At 41.3% G+C, this 27419-nt stretch overlaps 1 protein-coding gene across 11 annotated transcripts in view; it reads left to right on the plus strand.

Annotated features, from left to right (window-relative positions):
- Positions 1 to 27397, plus strand: part of chl1a (cell adhesion molecule L1-like a) — a 50217-nt gene extending 22820 nt beyond the window's left edge. For 3 of the 11 annotated variants that reach the window (XM_031845075.1, XM_031845074.1, XM_031845076.1), the window contains exons 7-30: positions 153 to 191; positions 386 to 497; positions 601 to 782; positions 910 to 1044; positions 1934 to 2074; positions 3029 to 3140; positions 3701 to 3864; positions 4156 to 4321; positions 4841 to 4965; positions 5175 to 5279; positions 7313 to 7510; positions 7907 to 7977; positions 8072 to 8294; positions 9182 to 9297; positions 10952 to 11156; positions 12124 to 12246; positions 13964 to 14149; positions 19191 to 19229; positions 19639 to 19701; positions 20150 to 20263; positions 20568 to 20729; positions 21105 to 21284; positions 22502 to 22574; positions 26337 to 27397. In XM_031845075.1, coding sequence (XP_031700935.1) covers positions 153 to 191; positions 386 to 497; positions 601 to 782; positions 910 to 1044; positions 1934 to 2074; positions 3029 to 3140; positions 3701 to 3864; positions 4156 to 4321; positions 4841 to 4965; positions 5175 to 5279; positions 7313 to 7510; positions 7907 to 7977; positions 8072 to 8294; positions 9182 to 9297; positions 10952 to 11156; positions 12124 to 12246; positions 13964 to 14149; positions 19191 to 19229; positions 19639 to 19701; positions 20150 to 20263; positions 20568 to 20729; positions 21105 to 21284; positions 22502 to 22574; positions 26337 to 26553 — 3251 coding nt within the window. In that variant the 3' untranslated portion in view covers positions 26554 to 27397. Of the gene's footprint in view, positions 1 to 152; positions 192 to 385; positions 498 to 600; positions 783 to 909; positions 1045 to 1933; positions 2075 to 3028; positions 3141 to 3700; positions 3865 to 4155; positions 4322 to 4840; positions 4966 to 5174; positions 5280 to 7312; positions 7511 to 7906; positions 7978 to 8071; positions 8295 to 9181; positions 9298 to 10951; positions 11157 to 12123; positions 12247 to 13963; positions 14150 to 19190; positions 19230 to 19638; positions 19702 to 20149; positions 20264 to 20567; positions 20730 to 21104; positions 21285 to 22501; positions 22965 to 26336 lie in introns of those variants that run through there. The other 8 variants (XM_031845077.1, XM_031845080.1, XM_031845081.1 and 5 more) reach the window with 8 other exon arrangements.
- Positions 27398 to 27419: the final 22 nt, after the last annotated feature.

Here is a 27419-nt window from a genome sequence, read left to right on the forward strand (position 1 = left end):
CAAGTACATGTCTCTCAGAAGTGAAAGCAAAAATGTTGTTATCAAGATGTTCCTCCATCGCATACCAAGAAGCAGGGCGTGCCTTATCACGCTTAGGCTCAAGCAAACGCTACCACCGCAATCATTCTCAGAGTATTTTGTTTTTCTTCCAGTGAATCCTGGCAATGGGTCAGCTGACAGCGGCAATGCCAGTGAGTGATTCACACATCAAAGCCTTCACAGTACAAATCAAAGTGCATCTCATGTGAACAGGAAGCACAGTTGGTTTTCATGTTGCAAGAAGCTGCAGATAGCAGATTGACTATAATCTTGTGTGTTGATTATCTAACCGTTGATCAAAATTATACATCTGACTGAGGAAGACTGCGGTCTGTGTTCAACACAGCTCAAGCCCCCCCAGTGAGAATGCCCGGCCTGCTGCTGCCCTCTGGTGTGCAGACAGAGAAAGTGCTGTTGAAGGGAGAGAATCTGCAGCTTGAGTGTATACCACAGGGATAGTATGTATACATGCCGTATCATCACATTATCTCTATATTTAAATAATAATGTTGTCATATTTACCTGCTGTTGCGCTTCATACTGTGTCGTTTCCTGTCGTAGTCCCACTCCAACGATAACATGGATGAAAATGGGAGACAAGTTGCCTGTTCGGAAACAATTCAACAACTTTGGAAAGATGTTGTCCATATCGTCTGTAGATGAGTCGGATGGCGGGAAATACATGTGTAAAGCCCAAAACTCTGCTGGAGAGACTGTCCACTACTTTGATGTAATAGTGGAAGGTAGGAGCTAACATGTATTTGTGGCTGCATTTGTTTTTGTCTTCAAAGAGAAAGCTGTCGACACAGGAACGGCAGTTGTTGTTGTTTTTTGTCTCAAACCAACATGGTTCTTCTTAACGTCCCTCAGATCTGCCAAAGTGGGAGACAGAGCCTCCTCAAAGCCAGCTGACTGTGATTGGGAGTGATGTTCACATCAAGTGTTCGGTCAGTGGAAAACCATCGCCAGACATAACGTGGAGGAGGAATGGAGAATGGTTCAGGGGTGAGTGGGAATAATTCTAGCTGTGGTTTTATGCATCTTTGACAAAGGGCAGGAGGACAGTGCAGCAAGCAGCTACACCACATCTTCAACCACACAACTGAAAGCCGACAAGCAGCTGTTCTGCCAAGTGTCCTTCAAAGCTCAAGGGACAGACTCGATTCCTTGACAGGGAATGTTAATGCACATTTTCCCAATTTAACCTGAAAAGTAATAGTCTTTTCTTTACTGATTATAAGTTCATGTAAGAAATGTGGAAAAAGATGTTGATGAATGAATTACGTATTCTAATTATGAGCAGGTCATTTCTTAGCAGGGAATGCAACACAATCTTGCAGGAGTGGTGTAGTCTTGAGATTCATATTGTAAATGTTTTAAAGGCTTTTCATGTATTCATAGGATTTGTTTAGGTGCATAAGTGATTTAAAAAAATGTTTAAAAGAATATATTTCTACTAAAGTTGGATGTCCAAGATTTATCATCTTGTATTTACTGTTACGTCATATGTGTTGGTTAGGTTTTTATTTAACTGTCAAAGTTCTTGCCTCCGTACACATCTGTGTCTTCCAAATTGGTAAATATAGTATATATATATATCATTTTCTATCAGAGAAAATGTGCAAACGGTCATGTTATTTAAAAGAAACTGGCACCAGGGAATGTTTATTTGTGCATATAAAATGACTTATTATTAAAATCCTTTCCAATTCTCTTTCGAGTAAGCAACCAATCGTTTTGTCTCTTATTTGTATCAGATTTTTAAAAACTTTTATACGTTGACATCAGTGTTACGCTAAACAAGCCATGTTGGTTGTGCTTTAGTGTAGTCCTTGTAAATTAACTCTGCTGACATGTTTTTATGTGTGTGCGTGTGTGTGTGTGTTGCTGTCAGATGACCCAGGGAGCAGCAGGCGAGTGCTTGATGACACTGTGCTGCTCCATAACGCCAGAGCAGAGGACAGTGCCGTCTACCAGTGTGAAGCCTCCAACATTCATGGCAGTGTCCTGGCCAACATTAACATCATGGTCATGAGTGAGTATCAGAGCAAGACTTAAACCTTGCACAGCCAGCCAGGACATAAACACAATGGCCACTTTATCAGGTTCACCTGGCTGTGGGAAATGTGGTGTTGTTGGCTCAATAGCATTTCACAGTTTGTTTTTTTGGAGTGCTTTTATCCAGTGTGCTTTGAAATTTGCCTCTCATACACCCATTCACATTTTGAAATTTCGTAGTACAGTGTGTGTGAGTCACCGTCTGGCGGAGTAGATGTAAAGTCAAATGGAGGTTTGCCAGATGAATAGGCCTATATGTCAGCATAGAGAGTGAGCTCAGAGGTGAGCACGGAGGTGAGCGCACATTCTTAACATGGTTTCTTCCATATCCATGATATCCAGTAGCAGTCATTTTTCTCATCTTTTAGTTGTAATCCCTGCTGTGTGAAACAAATATAGTGTTCAACCCATCTCTGTCCTGCTGTTATTACAGCCAATTCATTTATTATTTCATAAAGTGTGAGAAAGTGGTAAAAAAAAAAAAAACGCCCATCACAATTTCACAAGGTTTCATACTTAGATTGCTTGTTCAGTCTGAGTACATTTATTATCATAGAAGACTAAGAAATCTGGCAAATGTTCTAATTTTACAAGATGGATCTAGTGGATTGTTGAAATTGTTGCCAATTAATTCATTTTCTTTTTTATTGAATTGATTTATTGTTTGATCGTTTCAGCTCTACAGTCATTATCTGACATAGCCACTCAAAATGTCAATGGGATTTTGAATGAGCTTTTCTCACTTCAGCACTTCGGCTTTCTTTAAAGAAATCTTACATCTCTTGAAGTGTTACAAGAGGTGTGATGCCTGCGTCTGAATTATACCTGTGTTTTCAGTCATCTGCTCTTCTGTCCCCATTTCTTGCGGGACATAAATTCTCACAGGCAATAACTTGACATTTAAGCAGCTGAAATCCTCCGTTTCTCTTAGATATTGCCCCGCGAATACTGACAATGGACTTCCAAGAGTATGCTGTGGTACTAGGAGCGGACATCGTCATGAACTGCAGTGTGTTCAGCTCTCCACCACCCACCATCTCCTGGTAAGTGGTTATCAGGAACAACAGGTCGTGTTGGTGACATCTGTCAGTGAGAAGTTTCACTACATTTTAACACGTGTGTTTAAGACAAAAGAACTTCACGCCTTCATTCAGTGTAATATGTGTTCTACGGGTAACAGCTTACGTCACTGTATCAGTCAGTTCTGTGCAGTTTACAGATGTGAACATATACAGCACGGTATCACAGCAGTGATTCCTGCTCTTAATCCACACTGCTTCAGGTGTCTGCAGGACATAGATGTTGACACTTGTGTCTATTCAATTAGATAATCCTCTCCTGTTCCTTGAAATTGGGCTAATTAAGTCTATGAACCATCACTGCAGCTCTGCTCCAGTTCTACTAAAGGAAAATAGGATCTCAGACAGTCATGAAAAAATACTCTTAGCTTTACCCCTCAGAATATTAGGATACTTCTTTAAAATGATATTCCACATTTTTTCACAATTTGTTGGCAAAAATGAAATGAAATGACAATTGTAAAAATGAAATAGGCATGATTAACTAATTAACTAAACTAATTGGAGAAATCTTTCTCTCCTAGGGTCAAAGATGAGACTCTAGAGACCATCGAAGGGGAACGATTTTTTGCTGTGAGCGAATCTTTGCGAATCATCAGTGCCGAAAAAAACGACAGCGGGGAATATGTGTGTGTTGCCTCTAACAAGGAGGGGAAGTCATCTGTCACCGCTGTGCTGGATGTGAAAGGTATCTCAGCAACATGATTAGTGCTTTCTTAAAGCAAGTGCCAGTTCGCCCAGTTTCTATCTGCTTTGCTGGATGGAGTAACATCTTTTTTTTCGCGTTCAGTAGAAGGCTTTGGCTTGTATGCAAAACCACATAACAAAAACAGTTTAAGTTGTGGAAGGTAGACTCAAAGAGATTCAGAGCATGCAGGAGTTATGAATAGATATTCTCTCTGGCCGCAGCCTAACAAAACAACCATTATCTTATCTGTTTTCAAAAGGGGATTTTGACCCTTGCTTTTTCTGTCTTTAGACCCGACAAAAATAGTCCACCCACCTCAGGACGTGCAGATCATCAGTGGGACCACAGCCCAGTTGATGTGCCAGGCAGAGTTTGATAAAAGCCTGCGGGGTACCTTTGAGGTGGTTTGGAGGAAGGATAGCGAGGAGATCCCACTTTCCTCTGAGGAAAATTCCAGGTAGGTTGCTGTGACTTGATAGTGTTTCCATTAGTTTTCAGGTGTGGTTTTGCTTTAGATGGCTTTGTCCAGCGTCTTTATCTCTGTGCTAATGCTCAGGAAGACAAAATGCATGAAAAGTCCCAACAGCTTTGTGCCTTGTTCTGCTCAGTAGAGGGTCAACGGCAGGGGATTTCGCTCTACTTTTGTCTGCTTAATGAATTTACTGATTACCTCTGCCAAGGATGTTGTACATTGTTTTGCCTGGTTATTGGTTCGCTATCTAAGAAAAAAAAAATGCAAAACTTACTTGAATGGGAAAAAAATCTGGCACGTATAAGCCATGATTATGTGCATTTTGATGCAGATCCCGATTTAGATGTAGACAGAAACAAAATCTAAACTTTTCCTATTATCAAAATCAATAACAAGGCAGAGGATTGTGCAGCTTTGGCAGAGGTACTGTCGACGCTCACCGAGTACTTGATTGATTGCATTTACATTACAGCTGTGTACTAACGAATGTGCTTACACATTCAGATACTTTGTGGACGATGGCATGCTGCAGATCATGAGTGTGAATCTGAGCGATCAGGGAATATACACATGCATTGCTAGGACAAGCCTAGATGAGGACAATGCCACTGCACTACTGACTGTGCTGGGTAAGATGGTTTAGTAAATCATATAGTAGAGAGAGTATTTCATTATTCACTATGAGTTCTTTGAAAGAACAATTATATGAATTATTAAAACAGGTGGGTTTGTTGTGTTTTGGACATCATTGTTATGTTTTTTTCGCCCCCAGATATTTTGGGTGTTCAATTGACAGTTTCTACTGAGCACCTACTGTTGTTTGTATTTTGTGTCGCAGACGTTCCCGATGCTCCACAAGATGTAGAGGTATCTGAACTGAAGAGTCCGAGAAATGTTCGCCTGTCTTGGATACCTGGGAGTGATCACAACAGCTCTGTAACAGGTAGGAAGTTCATTTAGAAGAAGTAGAAGAAGAAGAACATCCGAGGTCTGAAAGAGGTGGTAGCGGTGTTAGATAATGCAACAGATAAACAACATTTTCCAGAAGATCATCAACAGTTGCTTGCATACTGCGTACTGTTGTGACTGTCAGTTACACTTAAATTTACGGCATACGTGATGATGTAATTACTATGTAATTGTGTTGTAGTTTCAAAATAACTAGAGTGAGGAAATTAGGCATGTAGGCCCTTTCCAACTCTGGCCATCCATAAGACACGACTGGGCTGAACGAATGTAATAGAATAGACGAGATTCCAACTTTATTGTTCAGCTGGAAGTTTTCAGACAATAAACTACATAAGAATATATTAGCACATAAACAAAGTAATAACATGCACACACTCTGCCCAGGAACTTGGCACTTTACTGCATCACCTAAAGCCTGCAGACTACCATTTAAAACTGGTTTAGAATTGTTCTTTAGGGAGCTCCTAGGTAGCCGAGTGGTTATACAACTGCAAGGTCATGGGTTCGATTCTGGCCTTTGGACTTTGATGCATGTCATACACCGCTCTCTCTCTCTCTCTCTCTCCCCCCCATTACTACACTATCCTCTATCAAATAAAGGCGAAAATGCTAAAAAAATAAAAATCTGTTACTATACATCACAAAACGCTGTCATGTCCCCCTTCTGAGAGTTAACAGACTCAGCTGCTGCGCTAGATAAAGTTCTTTAACAATAGCTGTGAAGTCCTGAGGATCCTGGCACAGAAGCTTGTGTCTCATTTATGCTTCAAAAAGAGACTCATTTATTTTTGGAAGTTAGGGATGTTAAGAATTACGATCAATTGATAAATGTATCCTTGTAGTGTTTATTAGCTTGGATGTGTGTTATCTGTAATCAGAAATTAGAATAGACATGCCTGAAGAAGGTCCTTTGTTGTGCTGAAATGTGCAGACATTTTATTTGTTGAATCAAACATCTTGGTGCAACAGACCTCAGTTGTAAGGCCGGCTCTTTTATAAGCGATATCTGTGGATCAGTTTGGCTCAGCACCAGATGAATATGTGTAATGATATTCATTTATTAAAATTTATTAAAATTGCAAAAAACTATGGCTGTACCTGAAATTGCTCCCTTTTTTTTAAACGTATTTATTATTTTCTACATGATAAATATTCAGTTAGGTAGTAGGTAAATGAGATTTCGGACATGAATCATCATCATTTTCATCACAGTTACAGGTGTAGTGTGGCTTAATGAATTTACACATTTGTCATTTCAGGAACAATTGCAGAAAAGTAGAATCGTTTATATAACCCTACTATAATGATTAGCATTACCTTTGAAGTTGATTTGGCAAATTTATTAGCAAACAGCTGCTAAGTTATACATCCAGAAGTTAGAGAGTAACAGTATCATGCATTTTAGTCATGTTTCTGACTACTTGTCCAATATTCACTCCACTCCACTTGCAGCTTTGTTTTTGGTCTCGACCATCTCCTGAGCGAAACGCATGGCTCATTAACGGCTTAATGCTCCGCTATGTTTACCCGCTACTCGTTTACTGTGTCTGTCCGCTGTTTGGTACTGAACATGTAGTGTTCAGTGGGTTTTTATAGCTTTTTTTTTTTGCAGAAAACCGCTGCCTGTTGAGGCAATTAACCGAGCTTATCAGAAAGGCTGGAAGCAAACAGCCAGCCTCTCCAAAGTAAAAAAAAAAAATCTGCCAACCAACACACCTTAAGCTAAATGCTAAGTCAACCTAATTGCCCCTGAATCTAGCTTTGTACTTGCTACACATTTAAGAAAGTCCCTTCTTCTTACTCTCAGAAAGAAAGCAAAAAAAACGAAAACATTTTTAGAAAGTTGAATTATTCCTTTATTGGTCCCGTGAAAGTGTTCATGTGTGCTGCAGATAATCTTATTAGTGATGTTGAGTGGACTGTGCAGTGAAACAAATAGGAGTCTAATGCGTGCTTCCTCAGCAGTGATGACTGAATGTGTCTGTCTTGTCTCCTCCATGAGCACAGAATTTATAGTGGAGTATGAGGAGAGCCAATGGGAGCCCGGCAGGTGGAAGGAGCTACAGAAAGTCCCCGGTAACCAGGCAACAGCCGAGCTTGCACTACAAGGACACCTTAACTACCAGTTCAGAGTGTATGCCGTCAACGCTGTTGGACCTGGACCCCCCAGTGAGCCCATTGAGGGATACAAAACACCTCCTGCTGGTGAGACTCGCTCCCTTTAATTAACATTATATCTGCTTGTATTTTTTGATTGTGAAAGCATGCAAAGTTTTAACATTTCTTTTGAAGCGTGCAGAGAGTTGCTGTGTGGCGGGGCCAGCCTTTGGCCTCAGGATTTTGTAGCAGTATGGGGTGTAGATACGTTTGGGTCTGAGGAGTATTAGCTCCTGCTTGATCTTGGCTCTCATATGAATATACTTATGTATGAAATGAGGATACTTGTCAAAGAGTCTTAGCTCTTAGCTTTAGCTTATCGGCGTGGATACATATTTGCATTTTAGCAGAAAATGACTACAGTCAAAAAATAGTAAGATGTACTCCTTTGTGCTTTTTTTTCTCCAATTTATAAATATATGATTATACAACTTCTCTTCAAAGCTCCTGATAAAAACCCAGAAAACATCAAAATTCAAGGCCACCTCCCTCATCAAATGGACATTAGCTGGGAGGTAAGAGACATATCGATCCGTAAGATTGTACTGTGAAAACCATTATATTATGGAAGCAAGATTTTTAAGTCATCAGTACACTTTCCTGTTGTAGCCACTGTTGCCTATTGAACACAATGGCCCAGGCCTCGAGTACAAGGTGAGCTACAGGAAACTGGACGTGGACGATGTCTGGAGGGAACATCTGGTCAAAAGGCACTCCTTTGTCGTGAGGAACACGTCCACTTTTGTCCCCTATGAAATCAAAATTCAGAGCAGGAACAGCCACGGCTGGGGACCAGATCCTAAAATCGTTACTGGTTACTCTGGAGAAGACGGTGAGTTACAGACTTAAAACTTGCTCTACTGTATGTATTCATGTCATTAATATATATTAATATTTGATTCTCAATATATATATTAAAAAGCCTAAGGCTGAAGCAGCACATGCAGCTCTTGTTTTGCTTGTGACTTACTGTGCTATCGTATCCCACCCTGTCTTCAGTCGTCTTTTGGCATTGTCTGCGGGAAAATGTGTCAGGTTAAGTTCTTTCCTTTTTTCCTTTTGCTCGTGGTTTTTAACCCTGTGTGGCTGTGCAGTAGTCCCCTCTGAAAAAAAAGAAAAGAAACATCTTTGACTAAATCCAGCAGGTGGCAGATAACCTTTTGTAGAGCAGAGGGATGTCAAATTTCCACTTCTGTTTCAGAAGCTGTGAGAGATTTGACAGATCGCGACACACTTCTTGCTGTAGACCTACTGAAGCACAATGGCTGCTTCTCTCTTTAGTGTCTGCTGTGCTTTTCCTACTTCTACTTCAGTAGCATGTAGAGCAGAAAATATTGAGAGCATTTTTATTCCATGTTTGGTGTTGTATTTGTCCCTACTGAGAAGAAGAAATAGAAACTGCTTCATTCGGTGTCCAGCTGAGTTTGTATTTGTGCATATTTATGCTGATGTACCAGCATCACTGTTTTTATTTACTGCCGTAACCAGCAACAGCTCATCTCTCCACAGCCTTAAACAAGAGAACAGCCCATACCATCAAATTAGGCTGTTTTTGTCCAACAGGATAATTGTGTTGTTTCCCTCACTGTGTATGCAATCTATTGTTTTCAGTTTATTTCCTTCCTTTTTATATGTTTTAGTGTTAAAGAGTTTTGGCAGTGGTAACCTGTTGTTTGCAGTATTGTCTGTATTCCTGACCATCCTCTATGTGCGGTTCAGTCCCGACTGCAGCACCACGGGACATAGCAGTGGAGCTGATCAACACCACTGTCCTGAGAGTTAGCTGGACCCCTGCTCCACCTGCCACAGTGAGAGGTCATCTAGGGGGCTACGATGTGAGTTTTTTGATGGTCCTGATACCTGATTTCTTCCAGACTACGTTCTATAACTGAAGACTTTCAATGGCAAAACAGCACATTTTGTAGCACTTTACAGTATCTTACAATACAGTAATGACTTGGTGTTTACATGAGAAAACTTACAAAGTGTTAATTAGAGTTAAAGTCCTTTACCTGGTGCAATTAGATCTTCATTCTAGATCTATAATAATAATAATAATACATCAAATTTATATAGCGCTTTTCAAAATACCCAAAGACGCTTTACAGGGCAGAGACAAACACAACAAACAAACAAAAAGAAAGAAAAAAAAAAAGAAAGACAGAGGAGCAAACAAAACAAACAAACAGAACATTTTGGTAAAAAAAACGAATAACTAGAGAAGCTGTGCGGAATAGGTCATGTAGTGGAGGGTAGGGTGCAGGGGTTAGCAGGTGAAGGCGAGTTTGAAGAGGTGGGTTTTGAGGGCTTGTTTGAATGAGGATAGGGAGGGAGCCTCACGGATGTGGATGGGGAGGGCGTTCCAGAGGGGAGGTGCAGCAGCTGAGAAGGCCCTGTCACCCCAGGTCCGGCGCTTGGTCCTGATGGTCTTCAGAGTGTTTGTACCGGCGGACCTGAGGCAACGGGTTGGGGCGAGGAGGAGGAGGAGGTCTGAAAGGTAGGGAGGGGCCAGGTTGTTTAGAGCTTTGTAGGTGGTGAGTAATATTTTGAAGTCTATTCTGTATTTGACCGGGAGCCAGTGGAGGTTGTGAAGGACCGGGGTGATGTGTTCATAGCGGCGGGTGGAAGTGAGCAGTTGAGCGGCAGAGTTCTGAACATATTGATCTCATTATAATAGATATTTGCGGACTTTAAATCTTTTCACTCGTCTGTCTTCAGTGTTTCACAACCAAAGACAGCTCCCCTGGAAGCAACACATTGACATTTGTTGTAAAAAATGGACAAGACACACAGTTTTCTAAAAATAAAGGTATATGTCAGTTCAATTTGACAACTGTATCTAATCCGATAGTGACTTGGTCATTGTTGTGATGAGCAAATAGAGAAAGATTATTCTCTGAAAATGTAATATTTGGTGAGGTTCACCCAACTGGATTTGTTTTCACTCTCTGTATTTCAAACTCTCCTAATGGCCCTTTTCCGAAACGGCGCATCTTCTCCGGTCCAGTGATTTTGTCATTAAGAAACATCCACCTGATGAACTCAACGATGATATCTCTGCATGTGCTCACAGAGGCATCTCAGTTTTAAGAGAAGAAGTAGTTTCATTAATGTATAATTTAATGAAACAAATGTTATGACAATAGTTCAATTAAAAGGCATTTTTAAATGTGGTGATATGATTCAAATTCTGTAAAAATGATGTGTGTAGGTGTTACAGTGGTTAACAGAGTGACGATGACAACGTGATAGTGTGAAGTAGCTACTCTGTCACACACCTTTACTTTGGGTGATTGGCAACAAAAGCCACATCTCAGATTCACAGTTCATATGCGATGTCTGATTTCACATATCTGCCTCATTAAAGGGGAAACCAGGCAACAATTGTTGCTCCTCAACATTTTCTATCTGTCTCTTCCCTCCCTCCTCTCTGTGGACTCTGTTCAAACTTGTCCCTCATCCCCATGTTCCATTACTTCCCTCTCACAGGTTCACTGGTTGAGGAAAAGAAGTTTGCTGGAGCCCGACAAGATTTTAGATGACCGCCGGTCGCTGTCTTTTCCCGGGAAGAGGACTCATGCCATCGTGCCGGGCCTTGAGCCTTTCTCCGAGTACAGACTCACTGTCAATGTTTTCAACAAGAAGGGCAATGGGCCCAACAGTGACCCGGTCACCTTCAACACTCCAGAGGGAGGTGAGCTGACGCAAACGTACAACACACAACACATGGTGTGATCCTCACACACTTATAAGTACCGGCACTAAGTATACAACAACTGAAAAAACACTCAAGCTTGCAGAAATATACAGTACCAACATGGTGGACATTGAATGTGACTCAGGCAACGAGACAAGGAATTTAAACAAAAACACTTATTTTATTTACATTAAAGTCTCAATGTTTGAGCTCACCTTGCAGCATAATAAATGGGCAGAGTTTGACACCAGAGCACAGTTTTCACAAGAAGAAAAATGTCTATGTGTTCACCTTGAATCTGAATATACCTACAAGCATGAACACAACTAGTGTGGAAATCAATCATGGTCCAGTGTGCAACTTAAACTTGAAACCTCCGATGAACAGACACTGAGAATGGACATTTCAGTGACGTTTTCAAAGAGGGAGATGGAGTAGATGTCATTTTAAAAGTGTAAACTAGGTAATTCAACTTTTGTAGGAAAAACAGTATCGACACAAATTAGAATAAAATATTTTTTAAGTATTTTTTTGTATGTTTCGAAGCATATCTTAAATAAAATTGATAAAATACAATGTTTAGCTTTAAGGGCAGAAGAGAAAGAAGAAGTCACCAAAGGTGGTTTATCATGAAAATACTTATCAAAGGCTGCTTAATGTTACAGCTTTGTGAAATGACAAAGCTGCTTAAAACAGGCAAACTGTCATATGCTCATATGATCAGTGTGTCTTTCATCTGTTTGAAAAATAAAAGTGAAAAGAAAGCTTAAAGCACGGAATAAATATCAAGCATAAAAAGACACCTGGGAGAGAAAGAAATCTTAACTTATTTGGACTTGACTGAAAAAAACAAAAGCAAACTTGCTTTGATGCAATGTTTTACCACCTCCACATGAATAACAAGTTGCTCGATAAAAGCTGTCTATGCAGTAGAAACATTAACATTACTGTCATTTTTTTATAGTTCCTGAGCAAGTGCCCATTCTGACGGCCTCCAACGCTAAGAAAGACTCCATTTTGCTGGTCTGGGGCCCACCGCGGGAGACAAACGGCATCCTCACTGGTTATCTCCTGCAGCACCACCTCAGTATGTACACACACAATGTTGTTTGACTAATTACTCATTGCAGACCTCTGGCCCTACGTTAGCTTTTTTCATTAATAGATGTCTCCTTGCTGGAGCTCAGCGATTTGTCCGTCGTGCGAGAAAATGTGGGCAAAGTGTACGCAGGAGTGTAGCTGCGGTGTGAGTAGGTGAGAATAGATCAGGTTGTAGGGGGGGAGGAAGTGTGGAGTAGGTGGATCTGAGATTATTGTTGAGTCTACAGGTTTCGTGTTCATTTGGTGAAAAGCATGGAAAAGATGAAAGCATACTACACACACACACACACACACATACAATCATCTACACTTCTTCCTGTCCTCTCTTGTGTTATCATACCAGACACTAGGTTGCACTGTTTAACACTGAACCACCATGGTGGGCAACAGTCCAACTGTGCAGGCCACAGATTCCTTCCTCTGTGTTTCTTATCATGGTATCCTCCTAAGTCAGTGCTGTTTGTGCCTCTTAAATTAATGTATTTGGCATTTATCACTAAGAAGTATTTCACCTTGCAAAAAAAAAAAAAAACCCCACAGTGAGGGTGAAGAAGTCAGTGAGGGGCTTTCATCACGCTCTCTCTGTTTTCAAAGCCTACACTCTCGTTTGGTTGACATTTCTGAAATCTTTTGTGTGAAACGTGAAAGCAGAGACAGCCCTTTGCCGCCTCCACCAGCAACCCACGGAGTCTGGCCAGCTCTTCAATGCACTTGGTCCCCCTCTCCTTTCTGCTTTCTTTCCCATATCAGATGTCAGACTTGACACAGAGATTCCCACACAATGCAGTCCGTGGGTGTTGGAGGGATTTTTTTTTTTTTTGGGGGGGTTGGATTGATTCACCATGTAATTCAGGCAGATCTCAAATTTTGTTTTGCGTCAACCCTGTTAAATGTTATATGTTATACTACAGCACATCCAGTTGAGTCATGCAACCGCTGTGTAATTAGTCAATTGATAATTCTTACAGTGTTCACAAACATATGGGATATCCAGCTTTCTGTGCTGTAAACAAACATCAATTTTCCGAAGCGGCGTCACAGGCTTGGCACATATTCGGTTTTCATCTGCGTCTCAACATTGGCACAGTAATGACATCAACGTGGGGGGGGGGGTGTTCAGGAGAAGTGTGTCGCTTTCTACAGTCTGCACACATACTGTATTTTGATCTATAATGCAAGTTTGGTGATACATTATGCTGCTTGTGATTGCTGCTCCTCTGATGTCCTTCTCCTGTGTCTGCCTTACGTTTATTTCTTTCTTTAGTCTGTCTGTCTTGCTTCTGTTTTTGTCCACCTGCCCTTTACACAAAGTTCTTTAAGCTTTTCCTCTGTCATATATACTCCAGTTCTTCCTACTCCTGTATTTCTTTCTCCTCTCTCCTCCTCCTCTTTTCACTGATTGCCACTTGCCCCCCCAGCTCCTCTTGAGCTCTCTATCTCCTCCTTTCATCTCCTCTCCCCTTTCTTCATAATGTATTCCTCCTCAGCTCACCTGTCACAACATGTATCTGCTATACTCACTTTCTGCTTGAGCTAGCATGACATCTCGTTGTCTCCCCCTCCCTCAACCATTGACCCTCATTACAGTCGTGCGCCATTAACATACAACACGAGCCAACGGTGGCGACTTTTTCTGCGTGTATCCGTCGTAGGCTCACTCATGCCTCGTGAACTGACCTGACATCTTTCTCCTTCCTCTATAGTTAATGAGACCACACTGGAGGTGGTTGATTCCCAGGAGACAAACATCACTGGCGCTGACACCACCCAGTGGCATCTTCAGGGTCTAGAGGAGGGCAGCCTCTACCGCTTCCATCTCAGAGCCTGCACTCGAGCAGGTTGTGGACCTCCGCTGGCCCAGGAGAGCAGCACTCCAGGCACTACAGCACGTGAGTGGATAAAATCAGTGCACCTGTCTTGGTTAATAAGATCGCATTTCGATTTGCTTTGGGTATAAAAGCCCCACCAGTGTTTTTTGAATCATACTACAGACATGGTTGTTGTCTGTACACCTGTAATAATTCACACAAAGTGGGGATATTTAGAATCGTTGTACTGATGACGTCATGGCATCAGTACAACGACATGGAAGGTCCAGTGAAAAGACTCTTTTTTAAGCGCGTTTGTTGGAATGGTAGGACCTGTGCTTTTGGAGCTACGCCCACACGGAGTAAAAGTCAGGATATTTTATCATATGTAGAAAAAGATTTTGGTGTTTTGCATCAGTTCTTTGTTACACATTCTTACCTCTTTGGATTTTCACTTCAAAAGCTGAACAAAGCTGAAATGTTAATAATAATAATAATAGGCAATTCAAATTGCGCCCTTCACACAAATAAAGCTTAATGTGCTTTTCAAAGAAACAAAACAGTGGTTGAGCATAAACAAGCACAAAGTAAGATAATGATGTAACAATGGAATAAGCACAGCATAACATCCGGCTTGATTATTATTATATAAGCCACTAAGGGACCTAAGTGAAATAGGCAAATTATGTTTCAAGCTGTTGCTTTAAAATGCTCAGTGTGATTGCGTCCCTAATTGTGAATGCTTTCCCACACTTCACATATAAAAAGGTGCATCTCCAGTTTTCATATGACAGCGGTTAGGAACATCTAACAAACCCACGGCGGAGGATTCAAGTGAACCTGAAGTCACATAAAACAACAGGGAGTCTGCAGTTTAGGCTGGTCCTGAGCCATTTAGAGCTTTCTATGAAAGCTAAAGGACTTTCTTTTAGGCAGTTTTTAAAAGATACCGTGAGCCAGTGTTAGCCCATCTAAAACTGGAGTGCTGTGCTTCCTCTTTATAGTTTTGTTTTGAAGTTTAGCAGCAGAATTGTGAATAACTTCTATCCTCTAAATACCCTTTTAAAAAAGACAATTGAAAAGTTGCAGTGTTCTGCTTGAGATGAAAGCATGAATCAGCTTCGTGGCATCTTGTTAGCTTAGGAGTGCCTGTACCCTGGCAGTATTTCTCACAATGTCTGAGATGTTGGCTTATACAGAAACCTACGATTTAAAGGTTAGTTCAGATTCAAAGACACAGGCTAAAAGTATGACGTCTGATGTGATCTACGGAACCAGAGATCCAAGAATTTTGGATAGAGCATATCTTTAGCCATGCAGAGCTTCTTTTTTTTTGAGCAGTAGATATACATTATCTAGTTTTTGATTGCAGAAAGACAGCATGCGAGTGAGATTAAGGCAGTTTGTTAATTAGGCTCTTCTGAAATCTATAATCATGTGCCATCTGCATAGCTGTGAAAATTGAAAAAAAAGATTACTTCCTGAACAACTTGAAAAGCTGTCAAGATGTAAAGACGCACAAAACACATTTAAAACGCCAGCAGAAAGACGACGATGTCAGTGTTGTTGTGACCATGTTGTGTCAAATTTGGCATTTGGTGCATTTGGTTTGTCCTAAAGTCTAACTGGAACTTCTCCAGAGTATTGATTGATTTCAGAAAGCTATAGATTTAAAGATAACGTTGTCAAATAGCGTGGATCATCAGCCTTACAACAGCACAAAAAGTCTCAATCTCATGAGACAAGTTCATGACATAATCTTAGACACCGTTAAAGAAACCTTCAAAGCACTATTGTAGCTAGATTAAGACAAACACGTAGAAGATTTATAATCCAACTTCAAGGAATACTTCACCCACAAATTTACTCCATCTTTTGGTTCTCCGTTGACCGTAGAGGCATGCAAGAAAAACTAAATCTTCTTTAAGAATTCAAGGTGACACGCGTTGAGTAATTACTATGCAAATCATTTTGTGGGTGAAATTCCTTTTTAAATAGCTTTTTGGCAGAAATGGACAAACGTTAGCCTTTTGAAGACGTGAATGCAGGGATTGTCATCGTTCACTACAACACCCGCTTTGATTGTTTTGAACTATTTAGTAAATTCCTCACTGTCTGCAGTGCGGTCTGGAAAGTGAATGTCAGAGGTCGGGACGGGTTTTAGCAGCGGATCCATCATAGAAAACAATATGGTGGAACCTCCACTGTTGTCTCTGATTATGCATACAGCTTTATTGTAAGTAGTTATGGGCTTGTTATAAATTAAACATGGACCTCCAGTTCTGCTCTTCTGCATTTCCTGTCAGTGGCTCTCCATGATCTCTTATGCACTCATATAGAGTTGATAAATCATGGTGATGTTCTGTCACACACTCCTTTAATGACCTTGAGTGTTCATCAGGTCGTTGTTCGGGGTGTCATCCATTTCACCCACAGCCGTGGTCTCACTGAGAGAATTAATGAGCTGATAAGTTCAGAGAACAAAACCTCTGCTTTGGGATCTCGGATCATATTGTGAACATTAAAAAGTTCTAGTCAGCTACACTGTCAGTTTTGAGCCACTACATGCAAATCTTTCTTTGTTATAACTTTAATTGGGTAAAGCCAATATTTATATAATTGTATTTGATTATAGCATCATTTACATATTCTGTTCTTCTTTTATTTGCAATGTTTTCAGAAAAATATGACAATCCTTCTCAAAGCAAATTGGTGCAGTTTGCCGTCTGTGTTTCTTTCAGCGTATGCATTTCGCCACTAGGGGGTGCCAAAGTCAAAAATGTTCAGATTCTACACACGTGGTGGCTTTAATTTGGATCTTACATAAAACAAAGATATGCAGATTCTGCCTGTTTTAGTTAAGCTCTTTGTTAACACTTCATTAAACACTTAATTCAGCCAATCTCGCTAATAGATTGGCATTATTAGCTGCATTTGGCACATGTTAGCGTCAGCTTCAGCCTTCATAATTACACAATGATCAGTGAGAGTGAGTGCTAGGATTTCCAAACAGATCAAAGTTCCCGGAAAAGTCCTCCCTCCATTACTTGGCAAGCCCAAAAAAAAAATAAGAGCGGATGAGAAAATATGTTTCCACTATCTCTGACTGTTTTAATAAAAGTTATTAATTGCTCTCTGGCTTTGATATTTCCTTTGAGAGGCTTTCCATCTTGTAGGTGGATGTCCAGCCTGAGAGCCATTAGATGCATTGTTTGTAAATATGGCTGAGTAGAGGCTCGGTGGGGAGATAAAATGGTTCCGTTTCGGAGCACTGTCCTCGGGGCATGTTAGTCACAATGCAGCAGTGCAGATTTATGGATGCCAATAGCACGAAGCAGGGGCACCAGGAATTCAGAGTTGTTGATGGGGAGTAACGGAATGACTGCATGTGAGTTAGTGAGCCTAGGCTATGAAGTGCTCCTTTTAAGTGAGCTTTTAATGCTTATCCCCATTTAGTTGGGATAAACAGTAGCTTTAAAAAAAAGTTGTCTGGACAAACAGACTGACATACCAGAACAGGAAACAGCCACAGAGGTATCAGCAGATGTGTTTTCATGTGTCTTTGTTTTGAAAGGCTTGTCATGAAAAGAGAGTGGCTGAGGTGAGTGAAAGACAAACATCTCGCAGAAGGATAGGGTGAGGCATCAGCGAGACTGAGGAGCAGGGAAGACTGAGAGAGAACAGCTAATAGCCAAAGCAGAAGAGTGTGGCAGACAGAGGAAAAAGAATATCTATTTTTCTCCATCAGGTCTCATGAGATAACAAAACAGCAGAGCTAAAGCGGACTGCAAACATGACAAAAGCACTAAGAAGAATGTACCTCTTAAGACAGACAAAAATAACTAGCTCCTCCACAGATAATATTATTTGCTCCCTGGCACAGAATTTGAACACCCATGTTGTTATCGCCCGATACGTTTGCTAATAGTTAGAACTTAATGTTTGAAAAGGTTCAGAAACATAATGATCCAAAGCTGATTCATCTTCACTGCAGTCACTTCAGGATTCAGCTATCAGAGCAGAATAGTCCTTGTCAGTCGACAGCAGTGTGTAATGACCAACACAGTTTATCAGAAGAATTATACTGTATAACAATAGTAATTCAGTATCATATCCAAAAAGTGTCTTCTTGTTGTCACGTTTAAACTATAATCCACTCATGTATGAATCGTATTTTACTGTTTGCCAGTCAGTATGCAAGAAATAAAACAAGGTTCAACTGGTTGCAATCTGCAACCTCACAGCTAGATGACATCTAACTCTGAACACTTCACTTTTTAAATAGGAGGACATGGACCGGAGATGTGATCTAAAAGGGTTCAAATAATACACTGTAATCAATCATTTTACAATAACAATGTTTCAACTGACAATGTGTTGCTCGTAGTGATGAAACTACAGAGAATTATCACCTGAATCTGGAGCTCCACTCAGACTTTTGGTATGGGGGGGGGACTACACACACACACACACACACACATTAGACGCTGAGGTTTATATGAAAGTTAGCCCGCCGGGCTGCAATGGCAACGTGTACATAAAAATGGCCGCTGCTCTGACCATCCTGATACGTTGTATGGGAATGTCCGTTCTACTCCTATACTGTTTTCTAGGCAGCTGTTTTCGGTTCTAAAGACCCACCGTATACTACAAACACACACATTAGTTGGACCCAAGTGGTAAAAAAACAAATCAGTTGATGCAGGTTTAAAAAATAGGAAGTGATAGGTTAGACTGTGATTTTTGAATCTGACAATCATAAATGTGAAAAGTAAAAGCTAAATGGTTGTTTAGAACTATTAGGCAATAGTAAAAATAGTCGTAAGTAATTGGAAGGACAAAGAGTTTGGTCTTTTCCCTCCACAATGCTGTCTGGTCATCTCCACAAGTCACCAAATCCAAAACACCACTAAAAAGAAAGCAGATCACACATGCAGGCATCTACCTGTGTGGTTGTATTTGTGAGGATGTACTGCCCACGTATCTGTGTGGGTGGATGTACAGTACATGCATCTGTCTGTGTGTGTGTGTGCTTGTGCCTGGTCTATAAACCTTAAAGCTGGCTTTCCATATATGTCTATAATTTTCTGCTGTATTTCATTTTCTTTTTATCCCTCTGAAGATTTGTCCCCGACTCCAGCTGTGGCCCCAGTTCAGAGCAGTATGTATCACTGCCTGCAGCTGCTGCAGCTCGCTAACATAGACGTAGTGGTAGAGATAGACAAGGTTGTAGGTGTGTTGGTGTAACGGTTTGTCCTTTATAGTTGTAGCGATATAGTTTGGGTGATTCCTAACTAACACTTTTGGAAAAATGTCATAATGTGACAATCGTAGTTTGAATTTGCAATTCAGCTTTGTTATGTGGACCCGAACCCTACTGCAGTAACGGTGCGTTTACTGTCAGTCGCACTGAAGTTGCGCCGTTACTTCCATTAATCCAGTTTTCCCGGTTGCTTCAACAATCCTGCCTTTGTGTAGTCTACAGAGCCTGCTTGTTGCACAATATAGAGTATCAGACCCGACAGCATTGCAGCAGAAATCTAACTTCTGAGGCTTCTCTCTCATTCCAGGCGACAACTGCTCTCTCTCTCCTCCCAGCTCTATCCCAGGCAATTCTACTCATCCTACTTTAGGTATATAGCTCTCACTCGCACATGTTGAGCCAAATGATACCCCTGTGATCTCATCTTGATGTACCTTCAACTTTCAACTAACAATGGGGTTCGAGACATGGGAGTCGTTTCAATCTATTCTGATATTCGCTCATGGCGGGGAGGCGTCAGGAAATGCCAGTTTTGCTTCACATGGAGTGAAGACTAGATGTCACTCCCGCCCACGATCTCTATATCTTCCCTTTATGAGTCAAAATCGAGCTCCACTCAATTAGGTCTGGGGCCCAGCATTGCCTTTTGAACTGTCTTTTTGAAGGGTTTCTGCTAGCTGCAGTGTTCTCAAGCTGCAGGGGAACCTATTTGCCTCTGCTAATCCTCTTTTCCTGCCTTCTTTCTCCCTTTCTCTGTGCTTGTCTGTGTATTCCTTTCCTCCCTATTTTCCTCCTCTTATTTCTTCTCTCTTTATCAGTGCCAGCGCTGTTGAACATAAGCTCGTATGTGAGTGACACCTTTGCCAAAATCAGCTGGACTGCCAGGGAAGAGCAGCAGGACTCGGAGCTTTATGTGGCTTATATGAATAACCGTAAGCTACTTTTCCTGTCCCCGCCTTGCTCAACATTGATAGGAATTTTAGCTGGCATCATGGTGTAGGTGCAACTGGGAAGGTTTTATATAAACACCTGAAAATACATTTTAAGCCTTGCGTCTGCATGGCTACATCCATCATTTCAATGATTGCCTCAAAACGTGTTACAATGTATTTAAAGTTATATTTAGTACAACAAATACATTTCATAGCTATTTAATACTTCTGATCTTCATCTTCTGTTGCATGAATGCTAACGCAGACTTGCTGCTTGTGCACTTCTTGTGCTTGGGCTGTGTAGGTGATGGTAACTGGCTGGTATCAGAGGCTGTAAACGCTTCTCGAAGTTTCCACGTTATTGATGGGCTCAAACCTGGGACGGTGTACACCGTGCGCCTCATGGCCAAGCGGCTGCTCGATAATGCTAGCATTTTCGAAGGTGTTATCCAGACCCGAGTCAAAGGTGAGAGGAGGAAACGACGTCGCAGTCGATAGAGTTTAGTGATTTGAGCTCTAGCCTGCCATAACAAAACAAGCACAGCTTTGACAAATTGATATTGATTGTGGTGAATGTGTGAGCTTATTTATTTGTCTTGCATCTCTCTGTGCATTTGTTTTTTTTCCTATCTAATATTCTTTCATAAGAGATTGAGTGTTATAGCTGAAGGGAATGTGAGTCAAATATGTCAAAACGTGAGAACATCCTGTCATGTTTTTTTTTCTGTTTTCAGTCAAAGATGAAGTTGTGTGAGGAGCGCTTGAGGGGACCGTCATCGAAAAGACCACCGAGTCAAGTAGATTCTTGAGCTCTGTGTCTCTCTGCTGTTTTTGTCTGCAGCTGCGGCAGGTCAACGGAGCAACTTTTCGACCCAGGGCTGGTTCATTGGGACCATGTGTGCTGTGGCGCTCCTCACCCTTGTCGTACTCATGGCCTGCTTTGTGCGGCGAAACAGAGGTGGCAAGTATGCAGGTACGCCGCCGCCGACCCAGCGACAAGACATGTTCTTCATGGAAAAAGGTCAGTTAGCCAAGGTTGGTTCCCCCTGGTCGCCTCGCTTCAGGAAGTGAACCAAAATTAAACTCATGAAATGTACAGTACATGTAGGAGATATCAGTCTGACTTGATTATAAGCAACGTAACTATCTCTTAAATCATTAGATATCACCAGATTTACAGGGTGACCCTTTGATTTGACTTTAATTTAATTTTGGTTGACTTCCTGAAAGAATGATAATGTGCTCAACCCTGACCCCCCCACCCCACCCCGTTTGGAAATGCGTCATGCATGCATGTTGGACTACTCATGCTACTCCTGCCTTGCCAAATATCATTAATCTCGAAATGAACTGTCCACGAGATGCTTGCTGCATTGTGAAATATTTGGTGTGGCCCTGTTGATTCTGCCCGCTTCCTCTGATTACATACCTTGTCAAGCCAGTTGAGTGGGAACCAGCTGGCTTTGTTTCACACCTCCCCACCCCGTCAACCTGTGCAGAACCTCCTGGCTCTTCCCCTGCACCTTTGTGCTGTCGTGTATCAGAGCCAAATTCAATCTCACTATGGTACATATAGTACCTGCAAAGCGTCTCCTCACTTTCTCCCCTCTCAACCTGCTTTGCCGTCTTCTCCCCCATCGCTCCGCTCCACCTCTTTGCCTGCAGTAGATTTTGACATGAAGCACTGAATATTTCATCAGCTCCTTTAGATTCCCCTTTTGCCCATCCAGCTCTTTACATGAAACCCCTCTTTTGTCTCTCTTGAAAACAACTAGTATTTTTTTTAAAGCATATTTACACAAAGAGCTGCTGTGTAGCACTTTGGGGCGGAAAAACAGAAGAAAGGCTTTCAGTGTGCAGACTTGATATAATGTTTACACAGTCATATTTAGTTGTTCTCAAAAGCTTTTTGGTTGTGACTTTTAAATTCAACTCCCATATATACTCAAGTGATGAAAAAGTTCAGATCGTTTATTCTTGGACATCTACTTTCCAAGAATAGTCTGACAGAAAATCACTGTGCTTGATTAAAACTAACACAAGGCGGATGCTACTGTTTGAGTTATTTCCCTTTTGGAAAATGTTAACGACACAATCCTTTACAGTTATTTGAATTAGAAGCATTACAGATTATACTATGTCCCAACAGTATAAGTAATATGTAATCACATCTATGGTTGAAAGTGCTGTTTTTTTAACAATGCTGCTGAAATGTCTGTCCCGTCCCTCCTCCTGCAGTGAAAGCGAAGGAGGACCTGCACCCTGATGCGGAGTCACAAGGAGAGAATGATGACACCTTCTGTGAATACAGGTGAGCTGTACTCCTGCTCTGCATGGGAGAGCTGCAGTGCCAAAGTGTGCTGAGGAAGTTTCGTATCTCCATTTTATCTCCTTGAAATGCATTGTCTTGTAGCAATATTAATCCAACAACCATATGTTGAGTGCTTTCTGGCTGAGAAACTCATTTGTCATGTGTCACAGTAATGTTTTCTCTCCCATCCCAAAAGAAAACCATGCATTCATGAGCTTTACCTGGATCAGCCAAGAAGCCATTGTTCTCATCATTTAATGGGCTAGGTAATCACACGGTGTAGTTAAAAGTAGTGGGTAACAAGAACTTGAGCTTTGTCCCCCTTTAGTTGGAATTATGTGCTTTTATTTTGTTGTCAGATTATGATCCGAGTGTGTGATTCAGCTTGGTCCAGTAGGCAGTAGGTGTGTATATATATGTAAATATATATATATGTGTGTATATATAGGTGTATGATGTATGTATATATGTGAATGTATATATATATACAGTACATACGTATATACGTATCCCCGGGCGGCCCACTGCTTCCTATATACAGGGATGGGTCAAATGCAGAGACCAATTTCCCCTTCCGGGATGAATATAGTGTAATAAAATAAAAAAAAAATAAAAAAGTATATATGTGTATATATGTATGTACAGTATGTGTATATATGTGTATATATATATATATATGTATGTGTATATATATATATATATATGTATGTGTATATATATATATGTGTTTGTATATACGCATATGTGTTTATATATATAAATTATAAATATATATGTGTTTATATATATATGTGTTTGTGTTTATATATGTATGTGTATGTATATGTATATATGTATGGATATATGTGTATATATATACAGCAAGTCAACACATTGAGCTGTATACATGTGTCAAACATATTACACACATTAGGCAGAGTGCCTCTTCTTACCAGGTGTTTTTGACGGATGTAGTTTTACCTTTAAACCCTGATTGACCTTGTGACCTTAACATGTATGTATGGTGTGGATTCTGTGGAAGACCTCCAATGCAGGCCACTCTTCTCAGAAGCTTTCACTGCAGACACGCAGGCTGATTCTAGATGTACAGTCGTTCCTGATGCAAAACATCTTGCACTTATTGAAACAGGCATAAACTAAGCATGGCAAATGGGTGGGAAAACAGAGCCTTTAAGCCCAAAGCAGTCAGCTGTTGTACTTTATAATAGCTGTTGAATTTCCATTGTTTGCATTGTTTAGCCGCTACGGTGACAGTTTAGGGAAATCGACTGAATCCTATTTTTGCTTGACAGCACTGCAGCAACTGCGTGACAATAGCGTGTTTGTTTGTGCACACCCAACAGAAATCCCCTAAAATAGCCTCTTCTGTCCGCTTTGATTATGCTCGTCATCATATTATTCAAAACATGATTACTCACAACTGTGTGGATGCTGCCAATTGCATTTTTGTGATTCTTGCCAAGACTATAATTCTGTTGAACAAGACACAATGCATCGTCTACACAGCCCTGTTTATAGATTATTATTGCTTAAAGATGTAATAACTACGTTTTTACTTTCCCATAGCTTTAAATGACTTTATTGTGTGAATGGAGAGGGTTGTTAATCGATACTATTCACCCAATGATTGCTGTGCAGATGCTGGGATGGTTTTCAAACACACTTTAAGTATTGTTTTCTGTGAGGTTTAACACTGATGGAAGACCCAGGGAAGCGCCAAGTAGTGCTGGGCGAGGATTCAACACGATCACACATCAACTCTCAGTGAAGTTGGTGCATAATGATGTGATTATTGTGTGTTGCTGTGTTACAAAACTCCATTGTCCATAATTAATAAATACTGTGCTGTTGATTTTAGCTCTGATGCCAAGTTGTGTCTCATGAGGCAGAAGAGTTGTGAGTTGATGCAAATGTTTGGCTGCAACTTAGAATGCCTCTCACGGTTGGTTTCATGAGGCTGTTCTGACTACTGTCCCCCCCCAGAGTGCCCTTAGCCTTACTGTGGTGTTGTTTACCTGGCTTTGGGGCTGGATTCAGGGCTCTCTTGTGCCCATTGAATCTCTGACGGCAGTAGACCACCCACTGGTATGCCACGTGTCTGGGGAGCTGATAAGTGGTAATTATGCTTCAGACAATTTCTCTTTAGAGACAGCCCTCTGCTGTCTTGCCCCTCTGTCCACTGCAAGAACAGCAGGTGTCATAGCTTGAGCTGGCTGTGAGCCAGCAGTGTGATGCAATTCTTTCCACGGCAAGTTTATCTGTTTTTTTTTGTTTTTAACCCCCTGCACCTTTTATTTCTTGCCTTCATTTTCATGTGCAATGAGGGAGAAAGCAGCAGATGTGAAGAACTTTTCCTTCAGACACTTTGAAACTAAAATAAATACAGCTGCAGGTGCAAAGAGAAAAAAAAATCCTCCTTCCACCTGATGTTTCACTGCTGCCCTCAAACGAAGTCAGCATGGGTCAGTGGCAAGACAAATTTGATTACCTTCTGCCAGGTGATGTGCCCCCATCCCTCACCTGTTTGTGAGGCTGAAGGAAAGCCTTTTCACAGCAACAGCTGAGGCTGAGGCTGAGCAGGATCCAGATCAACTACCTGAACGAGAGCCGGGGCTCAAAAGCACTCAGCCCCATTTTATCACATTATTCAAAGTCACTGTGGGCGGGCTGCGGCGGCCATGGCATTCCACTGCTCTTAGATAACAGCCACTTATCTCCAGCGCTCCAGAGTCGTCAAGAGAAAGAGGGTTTGATAAGAGTTGAAATGCGGACCTTATGTGGCTTGCATGGTAAACGGCCTCATGAAATGGTGTAGATACGATTGGTTATTAAAAGTCCCTGTGAAGGAGACACGATTTGTAATCTTAGCTCGAACCATGCCTCTGCTCTAAAAGGCTGCTCAAAATGTCGAGGTTGTATTTGACAAAGGTGTCAACTACAGTATGCCTCAAATGGCACTATCATATACCGGCCACCAGAGCGTCGTCTCTGAACGCAGACGCTCTGCGTTATGAATACCAAAGCGGAGGACAGAGAGAGGTGTTACCAAACATGGATGGTTTAGGGAATTAGAAAAGAGGACAGGGAGGAAAAATATCCTCAATGTTTTGAGGTGACCCTGCGTCTCGCAGTGAGACACCTGCGAGCTGGCCAGTCGCCCAGCCTTAAATTGGCATCTAATCTGCTCGGCCTGCGTGTGGGCCCTTGGGAATACCAGGAATGACAGGCTGTTTGTCTGGGATTGCATATGCCCCACCTCTACCCCCTTTTCCCCTTCTCAATCTCAGCGCCCCACCTCCCCCCGACACACACACACACTCACACACACACACACACACACACACACTCTCACACACCTCCCACTCTTATTCTTTCTCACTGCACTCTGGCAATTTCCATCGCTGGTTCTAAAGAGATTTGAAATTGCCTTTGGTCTTGAAGCCTTGGCAATTAGCAATTAGTGAAGTGATTGTAGCAAGCCCTCCCCGCCTCCCTTGTGCTCCCTTTCCTGCTGTGCAGCCGCTGCATCCTCCCCTGCCTACCTCCCGTAGTGATGTATAAGAACCATAAGAAGTATTCGCTTTGTGACTGGGAGCATGCTTGTGTGTTAGTGCAGCCAAGAATGTAATAATCTGTATGTGTGGTTATTCGTAATGCTGTGTGCTTGTGTATCAGCCTCTTAGTGCCATGAGTGTTGCTGTTGAACGTATATGCACTGTACCGCTGACCCTGAACATCGTTCTCTGTTGTTGTTGGTGGCAGTGACAGCGAAGAGAAGACGCCGCTAAAGGGCAGCAGCTTGCGTTCCCTGGCTGGAGATGACGCGTTGGGGGACAGCATCAGCAGAGACAGCATGGTTGACTACGCCGATGGTGGAGGAGAATTCAACGAGGACGGTTCATTTATCGGAGAATATTCTGGACGCACACGCGGAGACTCTGTTAGCGAGCCCAGTGGACCCAGACCAGTCACTGCATAAAGCCAGGCTCCGGTCTTAACGGTCGACTTCAAATATTTTCAAGATACTTTTTTAAATTCAGCTTCCCTGGGATTAAATATAGCAGGAGTACCCAAATATGGGCGGGGGGGGGGGGGGTGACTCAAATGTGTAGACGTTTTGCCCAGGGACCGGAAAGGAAAGAACACTCCCACCAGACACATCGGTGTGAAAACCATGTAAGTCTTTGTACATACTGTAAGAGAATGACCTGTATCATTTGAGTTTTTCAAGATTTTATTAATTATAATAAAGGTGTTTTTGTACCTTTTATAGGCCACAATCGTCAGCTGTGTATGTTGATTGCCTTCTTTCACAAAAGGCTGAAGATCAACAATTATTTCCCACAATACAAAAAACACTGAAAATATCACTATACATGTATATTCTTTACACAGTGAACGGAAATGATACATAGAGTAGAAATACATATGCATCTAGCCTGTGTTCAATCACAGTTGAATCAATATATAGTCATACATGCTTTACTGTCCATTACTGTCTACTTTATGTATATGTTTCAGACTTTTGTTAGTATGCAAATGTGTGAATGTTGTTTATATTCAAAATGCTGTCAGTACCTTTCATATAATTATATCAAACAAATTTTGGAAATTTTTTATTGCTTTTTTACATCAAACAGGAGAGAAAAAATATAAACGTAAAAACAACATTAACATAACAGAATTCAATTGAAGAACAGATTCAAGTATCAAATCCTCCCAACTACGCCCCTGGTTGGTTGGGGGAATTACAGCAACGATATATAAGTTGTTTAGCAAGAGGTTGAACTGATAAGTGTAGTGCTGCATTTATATCTGGAGTGGAATCATGAAAACATTTATCTA

Source organism: Anarrhichthys ocellatus, unplaced genomic scaffold (genome assembly GCF_004355925.1).
Source record: "Anarrhichthys ocellatus isolate YVR2014 unplaced genomic scaffold, GSC_Weel_1.0 scaffold5, whole genome shotgun sequence".
Taxonomy (NCBI): Eukaryota; Metazoa; Chordata; class Actinopteri; order Perciformes; family Anarhichadidae; genus Anarrhichthys; species Anarrhichthys ocellatus.